Source organism: Labrus mixtus, chromosome 13 (assembly GCF_963584025.1).
Source record: "Labrus mixtus chromosome 13, fLabMix1.1, whole genome shotgun sequence".
NCBI classification, from domain to species: domain Eukaryota; kingdom Metazoa; phylum Chordata; class Actinopteri; order Labriformes; family Labridae; genus Labrus; species Labrus mixtus.
In genome coordinates this window covers 20,689,738-20,706,395 of record NC_083624.1, presented here as the reverse complement: position 1 = coordinate 20,706,395, position 16,658 = coordinate 20,689,738, and the positions used below count along the sequence as shown (strand labels likewise).

General features: G+C 36.2%; 3 protein-coding genes and 1 long non-coding RNA gene across 5 annotated transcripts in view; 2 read left to right on the top strand and 2 right to left on the bottom strand.

The window, feature by feature from the left end:
* dars1 (aspartyl-tRNA synthetase 1) overlaps positions 1 to 680 on the top strand; it is a 26,400-nt gene extending 25,720 nt beyond the window's left edge. The window contains exon 18 of the mRNA XM_061054114.1: positions 135 to 680. Within this exon, the coding sequence (XP_060910097.1) occupies positions 135 to 226 (92 nt within the window). The 3' untranslated portion in view covers positions 227 to 680. The remainder of the gene's footprint in view (positions 1 to 134) is intronic.
* Positions 386 to 5,768, bottom strand: LOC132987216 (protein lifeguard 3-like). 2 transcript variants are annotated; one of them, XM_061054116.1, is made up of 13 exons: positions 5,610 to 5,768; positions 4,772 to 4,948; positions 4,105 to 4,391; positions 3,932 to 3,993; positions 3,740 to 3,804; positions 3,572 to 3,625; positions 3,370 to 3,420; positions 3,196 to 3,235; positions 2,987 to 3,024; positions 2,781 to 2,868; positions 2,490 to 2,585; positions 2,301 to 2,354; positions 386 to 1,262 (listed from the first exon to the last, which is right to left on the bottom strand). In XM_061054116.1, exons 3-13 carry the CDS (start codon positions 4,376 to 4,378, stop codon positions 1,113 to 1,115), a joined length of 972 nt encoding a protein of 323 aa, XP_060910099.1. In that variant the 5' UTR covers positions 4,379 to 4,391; positions 4,772 to 4,948; positions 5,610 to 5,768; the 3' UTR covers positions 386 to 1,112. The 2 variants fall into 2 exon arrangements, with proteins under 2 accessions (XP_060910099.1, XP_060910100.1); XM_061054117.1 differs by lacking the exons at positions 3,572 to 3,625; positions 5,610 to 5,768 and having other exon boundaries at positions 4,772 to 5,521.
* Positions 5,749 to 16,658, top strand: pnkd (PNKD metallo-beta-lactamase domain containing). The gene is made up of 9 exons (XM_061054115.1): positions 5,749 to 5,944; positions 8,534 to 8,649; positions 8,947 to 9,059; positions 9,330 to 9,388; positions 9,872 to 9,964; positions 11,923 to 12,086; positions 12,459 to 12,545; positions 12,784 to 12,899; positions 14,717 to 16,658. Exons 1-9 carry the CDS (start codon positions 5,787 to 5,789, stop codon positions 14,888 to 14,890), a joined length of 1,080 nt encoding a protein of 359 aa, XP_060910098.1. The 5' UTR covers positions 5,749 to 5,786; the 3' UTR covers positions 14,891 to 16,658.
* Positions 7,114 to 7,645, bottom strand: LOC132987217 (uncharacterized). The gene is made up of 2 exons (XR_009675600.1): positions 7,455 to 7,645; positions 7,114 to 7,337 (listed from the first exon to the last, which is right to left on the bottom strand). It is a non-coding gene; the product is annotated as an uncharacterized LOC132987217 (long non-coding RNA).

The window sequence follows — 16,658 nt, the reverse complement described above, 5'->3', positions numbered from 1 at the left end:
CGGGGCTTCCCACAGAGCATCGAAACACTTGTTTTGTAAATAAAATCATAACATGTCTGAATGTGACTCTAGATTTTTCACATGTGAAATAACAATTGCCTCTTTTGAATGACTACTCTTGTCATCCCTGCCAGGCCTGGAGAGAGTCTGCATGCTTTACCTGGGCCTTCACAACATCCGTCAAACATCCATGTTCCCACGGGACCCTAAGCGCCTTACACCATAAACCTTCAAACACATGCTCAAACCTTTAATTACTGGACTAAGTAACAGATGTTGGTGATGGGAAACAACACTTATCCACAATACAGAAATTAACATGGAAAAGAAGCTAGTGCCACTTTTGAAGTTCTAATATGATTAACCATCAAGGCTATGGGAGCAGTTTCAGCAGTAGGGTTATTTTATTGATTGGTGTACATTGTTGTCTTACTACAACAAATGACATATACATAATACAGCAAGAATTTGTGTGAATTGTTTGTATAGCTGCAGGCACTTAAACATCTTTTGATCGAATTATTGTTTATCTATCTGTTTAAAAGTACTCTTATGAATATCTAAGCACCACACTTTTCCAGCAGAGAATAAGAACTAATGTTTCGGGTCTCCCGCTGTATGCCTGTTTTGTAAGTAATTTGAGGAATTATCATAAATAAACTAACTTCTAGAACCTCCAATTAATTGGTCTTCTTTTTTGAATGGTTTCTGCATTTATTTCTGAGTTGCTAATAATAATAATATAATATAATGAATCTGTATAGCGCCTTTCAAGGGACCTAAGAATACTTTACATAGTGGAGGAACCAAACAAAGAAAATAAAAAACAACAGTTGGACAAGTAACAACAGGAGGATGATCCACTAAAATACCTTTTTTTTTTAAAACCAAGACTTTCCTAAAACAAATTTTCCTCCACATTTAAGTGGAACACTCAGTTCACTGCCTTGCTTCAGTTAAACAGGTGTTTTGGTTTGGAACAGATTTCAACATTTACATCTGGTAATAAACATCATTTGTGACTGACTTGTGTATTTGTAGCATCATGTGTAAAATCAAACAATATTCTGCAAATTGTTATATGTTAACAAAAATGCGCTCTAGCCACTGGCTTAGTCAGAAGCCACTCCACTGACTTGTAAGATGAAGAGAAAGATGTTAACAATTTCAATGTAGAGAGAGAGAGCCCCATAGATGTATTCCTCAGGGGAGATGGCCAACTTCTGATTTCCAATAAGAAGCTGGGTGTTGTATACTAAAAACTAACATTAAAGAGAAAGTGGGACAGCATTAAGTCATAAACAGAGAAAAGTAATAGAGTTACATTTAATATGCACAACATGCATATTTATTTTTACAAACATTTAATAAATCACATTTAAAGAAAGATATTGCAATTGTAAAGCACCATTAATCTGTCACTTTGTGAGTCTGAAAACTTAGATAAGATAACCAAATATCTGCTGGTATTCTGATAACTATGTCTTTGAATCCCAATATTTTCCTTTTTTTTCCCACCAAATTTTACCTGCCTACACAGACACAACTATATATCCCTTTTACACTGCATGTTCACCAGAGGAAAAACAGCAACAAAATGTGCAGCTAATTGCTTTAGTCATACCAAAACGCTTGAATTGACCAAATAAAAAAGGAAAAAACACAATATAGCATGTAATGATATTATTATTTATTATTATTATTAACATCATATGAAAGGTTTATTTATAAATATACATGAATAACTGCACTTCCAGAAAGTTGGGTAAGAGTTTGAACACAACATATTTCGAAGGAAAAAGAAAGTGTTGTGTCTGATTCATCAGAGTCCCAAAGTGGGTTTTGATCATATGCATTCAGGCTGAGAGCCTTGAAATGTTCTATAAGATCTGCAATTCTAGCTGTTTTAAATCCAGATTAAACCTCTTACTATTCTGCTGTTTGCTTTTCTATTTATTTGTACTTTTAGTTGTGTTTTGTTTATTTGTCCTTTAAGTCATGCTTAGTCTGAAAAGTCTGTTTTGTACCTTTTTATAATTGTAACAGCCACACAACCATGGGCCACAGGAACCATTTAGTAACTTGAAGAGAAGTCCCTGAACCTTTTAGTTCTGGAGACCTTTGGTTGAAATGGGGCTTTACACACCACCATTGTCATTACTAGGGATATGCCATTTGTGAGGCAAACAATGTAATGTGAAAACTAAGTTATGTGTTCCAATCATCAATATGCCTGTTGTTATCCAACAATAATCTTCTAGACCAAAACACTATTTACATCCATGTCACTATAGACTCACCAAAGTGTGAAGAATAGCTCCAATAGAAGCGTAGAGCATATGCAGCCAAGGGACCTGGTGAGTGACATAAGAGAGGCCACTGAATGTTATATCAGTCACACAGATCTACCCATCTGAGCTACTTTTCCTCACACCGAGATACAAGAGTAGAAAGAATATGTTACGAGTGTTTTGACCAAAGTGTCTCACGTATTGAAAGGAGAGGATGACGGCTGTAACAATCCCAACGATCATGAACAAAACGGAAGTTATACAAAGAAATCCCCCGCATGAGGTGAAGTCCACCTGTGATGAGAAACAAGTGAAACATCTTAAGTGGTATCATGTAGAGAATTTGGATGTACATCTTATCCCAAAATGTCGTAAATATTTAAAGGAGCTCAGTGCTCCATTGTAATACGAGACAACAGAGTCCTTTTACACTGACAACAAAGAAGCCCTCTGACAGGCTTTAGGCTACAAGGTTACAACTTCATCTACCTTGGTTTGAAAGCAGAAGATTGTGACAGCCATACAAACTATCGCTGTTATTCCCATGGCAATAAACACAGCTTTTGTTTCATAATAGCTGTGAAAGAACATAGTAATTAAAACAAGAAAAAAGTATTTCACAGTGTCCAATACATAATCAAAATACATTGTATGTCTGTATTGATGTTTTGTCTGAGTTAGACTTAAAAGCAAACCTTGAAATTGTCCCAGCCATGTAAGACAAGGCCAGCGTCTACAAGATCAAACATGACAACAGTGCATCAGAAAATGATAGAATAGGATTTAACCTTTTTCAAATTTTGTTCATCTTTTTATACCAGTCTTTATCTCGAGTAATATTGAAAGCCTTACAATATGCTTAATAACGAATCAGCAGACCCACACTTTAAAAAACAGTACTTACAAATATTCCCAGCAGCAATAGATTCCATGGGAAATGCCTCCTAAACACAAATTGTGATAATATTTGAAAATAAATCAATGGGGTTATCATAACTGGTTAGAATTATTATATTATGACATTGAAATAGCAGAAATATAACTTCAGACTGTTTTTAGAGGCCAGAGCCATGCTTACCTTGGCTTTTCGCAGCAAATGAGAATGCAATAAACCAAAATATACACCACACTATGGAGAGATAAATCCACATGATTGTTACCATATGTTTGTCATGGGAATAACTACTGAGAGCATTGTACTGGATATTCTTTTCTATGTGGTTGTTTTTTTCATTTTATGTCTTCTTTCCTTGATTGCACTTCAGAAGAGCATAACTCACAAAGATGCCCAATAGATGCAAGGGTATCTGATGACAAACAGCCTTACTGGGTCACTATCAAAGCACAGACATAAGGAATCACTTAAGAGCAGCAGACTGTTCCTAACACACCATCAAGCGCTTAAAGCTGTAGCATGCAATATTAGACCTTGAGAAAAAAATACTTACACAAATGTAAAGACAGCAACAACGGAAAAGGTGATGGCTAGTTGTGTTGCTAGAATTAAGTAAATCTGCCCACAAATATGAAACAAAGTAGTTACATTGCGCATACAATAAAGCAATTTTTTGATGATATCACAAAGAGGATTTTCTTTTATTCTGGCCAAAATGTGACATGACTCAAGGAAAAATCTTTACCTTTCTTATGAAGGCATGCCGAATTGAAATGCTTTCCCACTGAGTGCTCAAGTAATCATCTCCTGCAGAATTGGTAATATCAAATAGTAATTTATATCAATAAACTTTTAATCTAAATCTAAACATAATACAGGATGTGATTTAAAAAAAAACCTTTCTCATTTGCTCAGAACCTGGGTTGGATGTCGGCACTCCAGTAGACAGAGTTGGTATTGTATTGGGTGCTCTGGATGCAGAGAAACCCGGGATTTCCCTCATCTCTGCATGCGAGTGGATCCCTTCCTGGCCTCGGTAGCAAGGTGGACCAGGGCACATGCCAGGACCGGGACTGTAAGGTGGAGGTGGTGGAAGAGGGGAACCATGTTGTAGCTGATAGGGGTAGTTTCCATACTTTGGATGGTGCAATGCATCCTCATAGGGTGGAGGATGATCATCTGTAGACGTCATGATCTAGCTGGACCTTAAAAATAAGACCACTGTGATCAGTAACATTGGAAGCTTATGTACATGAGGATATGACAAATATTAAGGGTATCATACAGTCAATATGTTATCCACAGTCATCTTATTAAGTTTATGATAGGCTACTATACATACTGTACATTCCCAAATAAAATACAGATAGCGCATCACATCAATGTCCAAAAAAATCTGAACAAATGAGATATTGTAACTTTAGCAGCTCTAAATATTACACTAAAAAAGTTGCAAGTAATAGGTCTACACCACATTAAACATGTTCAAAAGATAATCAAGGAGAAATATTACACAAAAGACTGAAGGCTAATTTTAGTCTATACTTTGAAAATTAACAAAACGAAAAAAGAAAGAAGATATTACCTGCAGACTTAAGCCAAAAACGAAGCGCTGCACATATCAATTCTGTTTCTCTTTGGAGGTATGCAGACTTGCACCAGAGGGTGATTTTGTCCTTGTAATAGGATACGCCAACTGAAACTAATACTTTGTCCAATGTAGGGTATCGCAAAAAGCGAGAGACATATTGGGCTCATGTGCCTACTGGGAAAAAGAAAAAGACAATAGAATAAAACTAAAGAAAGACTGTAGAGTGTAGAAATGTCCTAACATTTAGTCTATCTGTTTAGTCTGTAACAAAACACCACCCCAGCATTGAGATGCTTTTCCACCCTGGAAGCATTCTGATAATATTTCCCCCCATCAGAGATCATTTATATTGTTTTATGAAATACTAAACATAAAGATTGATACATTTGAATCCCTTGACTCACTTGTCCTTCACTAATTTAAATCCAACAAAATTTGGCGTGATTCCCATTTTCTTGCCATTTCATATTTCCTGCTAGGAATTAATCATTTTACATCACAAAGGCAAAGAAAGTATTGATAAAGAATAAGAATAATGACGGTAATAACTTTAACTTTAACAATGTTTATTTTTGGTTTTAAAGAAAAAACGTTTCACATAGTGGGTGTTTGTTATAGTCAAATTACAGTTTATTTTTTATTTTTTATTTATTTGTTAGGAACAGTGCATATTAATGAACAGCTGTAAAAATGCCAGATTACAGCAGAAGTGCTAGTTTCCATCTGTTGTCCCTTGGCAGGTAACAGAGAAAGACACATTACAAATAAACTACAAATAAACTACAAAGGCACAAAGTGACACAAGACAATAATAGAGTTTAAAAGTGGTCACAGACTTGGTTTTCTTTTATCCACTGTTTGAGGTGTGTTTTGAAGGTTGCATATGTTTTTAATCCGATGTGGAAGAAAATAGCCTATTTTAAAAACATATATTATTTTGAACTACCCCGGTGTAGTTCTTCCGGGATTGACGTGACGCTTAAACGTCAGTACGTTTCGTTTGGAAGCTATGGCGCTTCCTGACTGGATCGTAACACTTATTGTCACCAAATCCCTTTTTCTTGTCTTATATTTATGTGTTCGTTATAAAGGCAGAAGTCTGACGTTTTTGGGGAAACTGGTGTTTAAAATAATGGCCCGCTCAGAGAAGCCCTTGTTCAGAATCGCGTGAGTATCATATAAACATTATTATAATCATCGATGTATGTTTTTTTTTTATCTTGAGTTATGTTTTGTAAATGTCTCCAGAAACCGATAGTATTGTTTGAAATATTGACGAAACGTTTCTTTACGGGGACGTGTGTGTGTCCTTTAGGTCTGACAGTCTGGGTCGGTCCGGTATCATGTAGTGGTTCTGCAGTTTATCCTGTAAACAACCCGGTACTCTGTCTGGATGCATTTCTTTTTGTTATGTCGTCTATTTACCCTTCACTTGACTGTGTTATGTAGAACCTCTGCCTGCACAATATTACGACCCTCTTGGATTTGGTTCTGACCGGTTCTGACCCTAATATTTACAGTCTATGGTTCTGACACAGTCACACGTCACTTCCGCTTGCCGGCTGCCGACCGGTCTTGTCCGGGGGTGGATTCAGACCATTCAGACCCTGCATCTCAGTTCTTTTAAACGCTATCTCCTCGGCCGAACCGGAAGTATTTCTAGACTCGCCATGATAAGGATCGTCCCAAAGCTCTTATAACTAAAAGGAGGAGAGAGGAGAGAGGAGCGAGGAGAGAGGATACAAGAGAGCTCACTTTGCGGAAGTCTTTTTACTGACAGACCCGCCCCCTTGTCGAATATCACTCATTGATTGGACGCTGCGGCGGATCAGACTTCAATGAAACTTGTCAACATGAGCGCAGTTTAATAACGAAGAAAAGACGGACATTAAAAAGACATTTAAACAGATTATAAACATCTGTGAGTTTGTAAAGAGTCAGTCTGTGATGAACAGGGATTAAAAAAGTGTCTGACATGAAGAGTAACAAGGAAATATGAAGCATAAGTTCTATAAAATCAATATAATGGAGTGTAGACCGATCACTCCCTGCTTTATTTGATTTGTTTTTGATTCACTGTCAAACTAAAAGTCTGTTAATATGAAGTGTTAAAATAAAAAGATCATTAATGATTCCTTCATAATTATGACAGGTAGGCCTACATGTCCTTTTCATGATCAGACTGTTTGCCCTTTTTAATTTATTATATAGAGAATGAACAGCTGACAGCCTGTGAGTCGTCTGTCAGAAACACGTTTTACATTCATAGTTATTTACTTTAATAAAGTTTCATATCAGACTGATCATCAATGATCTTCGTGTTTGAGAATGTCACGTTCTCTATTGAGAACTTAATAAATAATTTCCAGTATTCCTAAGACATCATAAAATATCTGGTTATGAAATACAGAGTTCATTATCACATTATTAGTCAAAACAAATAAAGATAATAAATAAACAATTCAATATTAAATGTTTTTGTCAGTAGAAATTGTCCTTTTGGTTTGAAGCAGACTTCAGGTTGTTCTTCAGGTGTTTCTTATCAGGTAACTTAAAGAGACTAAACACTGTTACTGTGTTTATTTTATTAGAAATATTACAGTTCATATTTGTGCAGACATAAACAGCTGTTAAAGCTGACTGACAGCTGAACGTGATCAGCTGATGTCATCATCACAAACTGACGTCGCTTCACGTGACGCTGTGGAGGAAAGGACGTCTCATGTCTCTTAAAACATATCTCCTCATTTCCTGTCTCCTCTGCTTCGTTTCCTTGCCTCTCTCCATGCATCTCTGGTGGGAGGGACTAAGACGCAAGTGGAGGAGGCAAATTGGAGGACACTTGGATGCAATTAAGGGAACTGGGATGTACCCAGATTGTCCCTCCTAATTTCCTAATCCCTTTCACTATCCAGTGTACCTTAACCTCGGGGAAAACGTCATGAGGTTATGAGTTTCTTAGGCTATAGTTTATGTTCATGAGATAAAGTAGCCGACTATAATATGCAGTGCGGAAACATAACATGCTAGATATAAGTTAGATTTACTGCTGATTTATTACATTACCACAGTTTCTGCATTGCTTTCAAAGCCAAATGTGGGGAACACAGTGGATTACATTGACTACTTCACTAAAATCATCCTAGTTATCCTGGGCCTATCTGCAGTTTAGTCCATGGCAGGTTTATCCTCCGTAAACAACCTGACACTCTGTCGTCACAGATCGTGTCCTGGTATCACTGGACAGTGGTACTGGGGTTTTTTTAGGGTTTTTTTATGTGTCCTCTGACTTGATTGTGTTATGTAGATCCTCTGCCTGCATAATATTAAGATCCTCTTGGCTTTCATTTTGACATTTTAACATGTCACTTCAGTTTGCCGGCTGCCGACAGGTCCGGTCCGAGTAGAAGAAGAGGTGAAGTGAAAAGAGGACCTGGTTTTACAGTTTACAGTGAGGAAACAGGGGGAAAAAACAGACCAAGTGACTTGGTGTTTCGTTAATAGTAAAACAAAAGACCTCGTTTTCAATATACAATCCAAAAAGAAAAAAGGAGGAATAACCAATATCGAAAAATGGGTCAATATTGATTTGTTTTATGTGTTTTTCAGACAGTTAAACGTTTCTCTTGTTTGTTTTGAAACAAAATAAATAAGTAATGTTAATTTGTATTGGATCACAAATGAATTACGGATTGTCCAGTGATACCCGGACCCTACCACACACATCGTTTCCAAGCCATTTGATCTGTTTTACAGGTACACACTCTACACTAAGACCAGACTTGGCTACATGTACTACAAAAGGCAAATGAAGAAAGCCCGTGAACATTACCCTTCTGGACATTCTACTTCTCAGCCCATGGGTTTCAATGGTAGGCAGCGGTCTGGATTTTAAAGTTTACAATGTTCATTCAACACTGCTCATATGTGTCGTTGTTTTTGTGGGGAGATGCAGAGAGTATATTAAACGACCCTCTGGGTTGGGTAAGAGAATACATGGTTTCACATGTTGTTCAGGTTATAGAAGACATTTGTATTATCCCAAAGTGCAAATGTACTGCCTTTGCAATGAATACTACAGACACCATTACTACTTAATTAATGTTTACCTCGACCATTTTTAATGAAAGGTTTAATTTGATCTCTTTTGTAACTCTGTCTGCCCCCAGGTATCAAAATAATACCCATCTCTGTGCTGTCTGACAACTACAGCTATCTTATAATTGACACATCCTCCAGTGTTGCAGTTGTTGTAGACCCTGCAGACCCACAAACAGTTCAGGTAAATGCATCTATTGTCAAAGGGATGTACAATGTATGGATACAGAATGGCTATAATAATTTTTTATTTTTTATTGTAAGGCACATTAATACCAAAGTTACTTGTAAAGAAATGATCGTAACTCAAGTCATTGAATTTCAGTGGCTGTAAATACATTATTTAATGCACACTGTGTCAGCATGTGTTGTTTTTTTTTCAATTGTCTTTTGAATAAGATGCTGCTGAAGTGTTGTTTTGTATGGTGATTGTTTTGACAACATACTTCTTCAGGCTGTTCTTGAGGAAGAGGGAGTGATGTTAGAAGCAATACTCTGCACACACAAGCATTGGTAAGTTTTGTAATATATTATTTTAAACAAAGAGGAGATTTGGCGTAATATACTCAGTGTAAGAGATTACTAAAACACTTAATGTTTCAGGTCGATTTAGTGTTACAATTTTAAGACAATTACTTTTCACTGGGAGATCAATAAAGTCAATCTTTGTGTTATATTTACAATAATATTTAATGATAATGCTTAAAATACTATTATTTAAATATTTAAAAAACACCTCAGTCATTCTTTTTTGTTAATCGTTATTTATTATATTTCACTGTATTATTTGATCAGTGTTATTTCTGTTTTAAAAGGAAGCAATAAATAATGCATTCAAGTGTCAATGTTATTTTATACATTAATGATGTTATAAAGTGTATTAAAGCATAATAATCGTGTAACCGTGATTTCTTAGATTTCATATCATCAAAATCTTCTATCGTTGCATCCTTATCCACAATACTGATGACACCCTGCTTTCTTTTCTGTTTGTAGGGATCACAGTGGGGGAAACAAAGGGTTGAAAAGGCTTCACAACTCATGCAGAGTCTATGGAAATGTTGCTGATAACATTCCTGGTCTCACACAGTATGTTACTCTACACATAGTCTGCTTCCCCTTTGTATCAATCTGACTGTACGGAGTCCTGTCCTGTTTCTTCTGTCAGACCTCTTGCTATTGTCACAGTCAATAATCATAGCTAGATAAACTTCTCAGTTTTGTCTGGGATATTGCATACCTGACATTTTGTTTTTCTCATAGGAAACTCCCATACTTTTCACAGCCCTACAACCTTTTTATTAACAATCCCTGTACTCGGATCGGTACGTTTTTTTAAATCTGTCCGAAGATACAAAAGTTGCTAGATCAACGTCAATGAATCACGTTAGTCACACACAATCCACAACTACATCCCCAAGAACAAGGGTCCTGCACAACGAAACTATTCACAGGGAAACAGCTGAAAATGAAATATAAGAATATATTTAAAACATAAGGTTAATAGGTAAAAAAGGCTCATGGTAGTAGACTACCTCACTTTAATAGGCTATTTGAAATATTAAAGTAGCCTAAATATCATTCAATGGCTATTTCAATTTGTAACATAATGCAGGTTTAATACATGTGTCCTCTAACCTATATTTAGTGTCTCAATTTGGTCTAATTAAATCAACATCTCCCGACGTAAATGTAACTCCCTGGGGAATAATGCAACCCCTGCTGAAGTATTGTAGATGGGATCCTGTTTTTTCTATTCTGAATCCTATATTGTAGAACTTGCTGCAGGTGATCAGTAAAAACCACACATCTTTATTTCCACTTTGTTTATTTGTTATCACCACCATAGGCAAATTAAATTTGTCTGATGAATCAGTGGTTCTGTTTAAAGTATACACAAGTATAAACAGGTAAGTTACACAAACACGTTATAGGGATCATGTGAATAAGCTACTTCACTAACAATTGCAAATTACAGCAAAAAAATTGAATGACCGGCTTCTGGGCAGTATAAAACATCCTATTCTTGTACATCAGTAAGGCAGCACTGCCCTCTACTGGACAAATTGACTGACTGTTAAATGCCATGTGCATGTCCTGTTACAGTAATTAACAAACTGATATGGCAACAATTTCATGCATTGGGCATAGTCACTTATCAACAACTAAATAACAACATCAACAATTTAACTATCATGTCACAGTGACACAGGAAACATTATATTCTTATCTTTGACAAAGTAACACAGTTAGCTGCTAATATGTAGCCACACAGTGAGCCAAAATTAAACCTGGACTCCATTAGCTTAGCAGGCAAAATACACCAAATATTGCCAAATACTCTAGTAAGTGGTAAAATACATCCTAAACTCTTTAACTCACTTGCAATAGACGCACTTCACATCAGATGGCAATTGGGAAGGAGTTACAGTCCTAACATCCAGGAGAACTTCAGACTGAATGTCTGACTAGAGTCCTTATAAAGTTAAAGTGAAAGGCAGAGGGAGCCAAGGGAATAAAACTGGAAATGACGTCCACCATAGGGCCCCCTTTTTCACAGAAGAAGTATCGTAAAAGAGTACGTATTGATCATTAAAGGATGAACAACACAAACTTTTGACTTCAAAGCATCAAGCTAACAGCAACACTGCACAAGTTATTTCCTGGACTGAACATACTCTATACTAACCAATTGAAAAAAAAAAAAATCCAACTGCACTACAAATAGAAAGTATCGCCATATGTTGATTTTCTGATTAAAAACATACAAATTTAAGGTAAATCCCCCTATTATGTTTAAATCTGGATAATCAAAGTGAAGAATTAAACATTGCTGTCTGTCATTTTTGCATTGGAATGATGATTCTAATGTGAAAGGTTGAAAATCATGTGGGAAGTACAACCCAGACATGTATGATATAAATGAACTAAGTAACTGTTGTTGTTTTTTACTTCAGAAAAATAAAGACATTTTAATGAAAAATAAATTAAATCCAAAGCTCTACATCTTAAATTCTTGTTAATTTGCCTTTTTCCTCTCTTTCCAGCCCTCTCTCTCACAAGGACTCAGTAACAGTAGGCTGTATGCACTTTAAGGCCCTCTTCACTCCTGGGCACACAGTTGGACATATGATCTATCTCCTGGATGGCCAGGCAGTTGGTGCGCCCCCTTGCCTCTTCTCTGGCGACCTGGTGTTCCTCTCAGGGTGTGGTAAGTAAAAAAAAGACTTGAATGCATAATCATAATAATACTATGCAACTAATAATCTGGTTTGCAACAGCTCTTGCTTTAAAAAAAGTTCAAATACTTTATTAAAACAAGTATCAAGGAGAAATTAGTCCATACATAATTCAGATCTCTTTACACCCTAATGGTCCACAGAATTAACGTATAATGAAATGTTTCTTTGATAATATATATACTACAGATAACTATTGGCCTGTGTAAAATTCAAATTCTGTATTGAAAGTTAAAATGTTATAATAAGAGAGAGCCATGTAAAGATCCTGATAGTTTAAAGACTTTCTTAATTATGTAGCTTAAGCCTTTTTTCGAGAAAAAAAATGTTCTTCTTCCATTCAGGGAGGATGTTTGAAGGAAATCCCTCCACAATGCTGTCATCTCTGGACACAGTTACCTCCTTAAGTGACGATACTTTATTATGGCCTGGTAGGAAAACTCTTCTCAGTTGTCAGAGATTCAGTGCAATGTGTCATTGTTTTGTCAAATTGATGTGGTTTTCAAATGCTTCAGCCTGATTTTGTATTTAGATGTACATGCTGTAGAATACAATGACTCATGCGAAGCCTAGAGTTTTATGAAGGGTTACATTGGGCTTCTGTAGATTTTGAGCTTTTAAGTAACGTGTATGGGCTTCTTCAATTTGTGTCCCCTTTCTATCCCTCAGGTCATGAGTATGCAGAGGACAACCTTCTCTTTGCTGCTGAGGTTGAGCCACACAACGCTGCCAGGGAAAACAAATATCAGTGGGTGCTGCAGCAGCGAAGCCAGAAGCTGTGCACGGTGAGAATGATACATCACAATCATGAAAACCTCCCCAGAAACAAATATACAAAGGTTCACTGTTGAATTAAGTGCTCAATTAAGTTCAGTGATTATCTGCCATCTATACATTATAGACATATAGGAAGTTTTCATAGTACATTTTTATACCAAAATAATGACTAAATGATTGAATGTAACATATTCAATGATGTTGTCTCTACATTGTGTGCTTTGCATTGAGTAATGTTGACTGGTCTCTTAATGCCAGACTTCAAGACTGGGGTACTCTGTAATTGTTCTTAGGGTAAGCTATAACGTGCACTGTTTTACGTAATCTAAATTTATAGTCGTAACATCTAAAAATACATAAGACGATCATTTATTAAATTTTAAAGCCGTACCCTTCCCCTCCCTCTTAGGAGGTAAACCTTATATATAACTTATTATCTATTCTTACATGGACTGATATTTTAAAAATAAGTTATCTGCTGTAATCTAGTATATTTTCTTTGTAGTCTACTCATGTATTTCCTGTTTAAATGTAAGAGTTTAGAGAGTTCAGAATTTTTCAGACAACACCGCGGAGTCTGTCTCTGTTGGCAGCCTGTAACCACATTGTCCTGAGGTTTAGCAACCAGAAAAAGTAGCATGGTGACAGAGTGAGAGACCAAGACAGAAAGAGACCAAGAGAGGGATGAGACCGCTAAAACCTTTTTGTTTTGTGAGATAAATCTAAACCAAAACCAAACTTTGAGTATTTGAATGTGGCGTGTTTGTGATTGGTCAAATCAAAGGACAAAATAAGCGCAATGATTCGGTCAGGCAGTTGGAGAACTCAGGGTGTCATTTTGTCACCCGGCCCATGCTTTGAGCCGAGCCCGTTTTGATACCTGGGTTTTTTAACGTGACCCTAAACGGTCAGATCAGGGGAGTAGTAAAAAAAAGATATGCACAAACAAAGATTCTCTAACTCTTTGCGACGCTACCTGAAAGATGAACAGCATGTAGATGTACAAAATGGTGCAGCCATAAAAAAGGGGGCTCTCTTATAGAACAAATAAATGTATATTTGAATGCAAGAGGGCCAATAAAAATACCTTAACCTTAATAGCTGCCGACGTGGGAAAGGCTCCATAGAGAGTATCTATACACATTTCTCAGACTTTTGTTCTACACATGTGTGTAGGTCCGTCATCATGATGAATAATATGCAAACATCGGTGAAATCTAACAAAGAATAAGCAACATTGTTTTATCTGGCATGATTGAACAGAACCTTAGCCTCAGTTTTCTTTTTGCCAGTGTTTTTTGCAGGGTATCAGTTACCTTTATATGTAACAACTGGACTCCTTGCTTAAGTTGTTTTTAAATTCCAGTGATCCAGGGTTTTAACATTTGGATGACTAATTATTTAGTCATAGTAAACGACAAATTCAAGATGAATACTAAAGAGTGATTTGGTGCAGATGAAAATATTTTGCAGAATTATTTCATGAATTGAAGTTAGCCAGCTGTGATGGCTTAAATGGGCAGGAATCACTTTTTACTCTGTTGGGGCACCTGATAGCCCAAGAGTTATGTTCAATGTACAGAGGCTGTAGTCCGCAGCTAAGCAGACGTTGGTTCTTATCTAACCTCAACCCTTTGCTGCATGTTATCCCCAACACTCTCCTCCCAACATTTCCCATCCATTTCCATCCGTCTTTCCAATAAAGGTACAAACGGCCCAAAAATAACTCAAAACAGTTCAACCCTACAATGAACTGTAAGTGGGTTATTGTGGCAGCTAGACACTTTTTAGGATGACTGCTTTTTGACCTACACTTCATTTTTAGAGTCCCTCCACAATTGGAGAAGAGAGGCAGTACAATCCTTTCCTGCGAAGCCACTCTGCAGAGCTTCATCTGGCCTTGGGCCTCCAGCAGTTCCAGGATGAAGACTGGACTCAGTTCAGGGCTCGGGTGCTTGAAGAGCTGCGAAAACGCAAAGACTTCTACAACAGGAGATAGTGCTGAAAAATGTTTTTTCCTTTTGGTGAACTGAAAATGAACTCAAATGTACTCGGCAGTGGTACAACAAAGCATCTCAAGGGGTATTAAGTTCTTCTTTAACTTTAAACAACCTTTAGTACAAGTAAGAAGGAACAGTTACACCTTCATAATTGCATAATTTTAATTACTGAGCCAGTTTCCTGTATATTTTGGTTATTTTGCCTTTATTGCTTCGTTAAATTGATAATGTCTGAGATTTACATTCAGTGTGTTGGTCTGCCATAGAGTTTAAAAACAGCTAATGCAATTGGTTTCCTTTTTATCGTTGATTTGCTATGAATGACATAATTGTTTTTTGTGTGTCCCAATCCATCCGTGGAGTGAAAAGGGATACTATTACAGAGCAAACCTATTAACCTTTTCCCATAGCACAATATTAGTTTGACCTGACTGTACATAATTGGAATGTGAACTACTACTCTCTGTACTTTATTTTTCACTGTAGTTTGTTTGTGTAGATGGAGGTTGTTAGCTTAGGAACCTTTGGGAGTAAGGTCCAAAAATAAACCGGGCATTCAGCTTATTACCTTAAGGGGCCGCTAGGGAGAACAAATAGAGAACTTTGAAATTGTATCTTGAACATAAAGAATTATTAATTATACAAAGCATTTATTTTTTTTCCTCTTATCTTACAATTGTCCCTTACTCTTGAGTTTGACACATTTGGTGACATCAGCCCTGCAAACAGCACGGGATCACTTAGCATGTAGGATACTGTAAGTTAACTGTACCTCATGGGTAACTCTTAATGCACATCAGACTGTGTACCTTACTAGAAAGTATTGGGTATGCTGGCTGTATTAGGTAGGCATATTTGACAATTATGGTTCTGCCTAAGAATTGAATAGCTCAAAAGAAATTGTTTATTAATATCATTATTTTTTTTCATTTTTTACATTTTTGTTTGTGAAAATTCTCAATAATGGCACTATTGCATTATTTGGATTCAAGGTATTCTCCACATCACCATCTGTAGGCGATACAGAACATTCAGACAAATGCTGAAAACAGCACAAAATGTAAAAAAAAAATTAACTGGAAAAAGAAAAGCAAAATGTATATAAAAAAATCCTAACAACTCTTACTTTTGCTCATTTGTGTTGAAGTTAGCACATACATCAGGAGAATACCCTACACTTAACAAAAATAATTATCTTGCTGAATTATCTTCAATGTTTTGGTAGTTCAGCCCTTTCTTGTCCTTCTTAGTTTTTTATTATTTACTTTTTTTCCACTTATAATTATATAAATTGTTTAAGCTGTTATTGGTTGCACTACACTACATAAAGCTGAAGAGCAGCTTAAAGTGATGGATTTGACAATCAGTGCATTTTAAATTTGTGAAACATGACTGAAAATGCTGCTAAACTGATTATTTCTCAAATTATCCTGTTGAAGTATTCATTACAGTGAGCAGTTACAATAGAGATAACTAAATGTGTTATTTTTCTTTAAGCTAATTGTAGGAATACATTGTTTTGTTTGTAAAGTTTTTTATATCAAAAGGACAATGATAAACAGAGCTTTTATTTATTTTAAATATGAGAATGCTATGTGACATTGTAACACTAAGGATCCATTAGGATTATTGTTAAAGCCAAGTTTTAAAAAAGAAACTGCACATCAAAAGTTTACATTGTTGTAATGTATTTGGAGATTTATTCAGCTGTGAAAATAAGATGTAGCCTACATATGTTGCTGTCTAATAAACGGTGTTCTTCCCATG

Coding starts and splice junctions, on each gene's coding strand:
- LOC132987216 (XM_061054116.1), bottom strand. CDS start 4,378: ATGACGTCTACAGATGATCATCCTCCACCCTATGAGGATGCATTGCAC. Junction 3,805..3,931: donor GGCATGCCTTCATAAGAAAG/GTAAAGATTTTT, acceptor ATTTGTGGGCAG/ATTTACTTAATTCTAGCAAC. Junction 3,626..3,739: donor GTTGCTGTCTTTACATTTGT/GTAAGTATTTTT, acceptor GTGCTTTGATAG/TGACCCAGTAAGGCTGTTTG.
- pnkd (XM_061054115.1), top strand. CDS start 5,787: ATGGCGCTTCCTGACTGGATCGTAACACTTATTGTCACCAAATCCCTT. Junction 8,650..8,946: donor TCAGCCCATGGGTTTCAATG/GTAGGCAGCGGT, acceptor GTCTGCCCCCAG/GTATCAAAATAATACCCATC. Junction 12,900..14,716: donor GAAGCCAGAAGCTGTGCACG/GTGAGAATGATA, acceptor CTTCATTTTTAG/AGTCCCTCCACAATTGGAGA.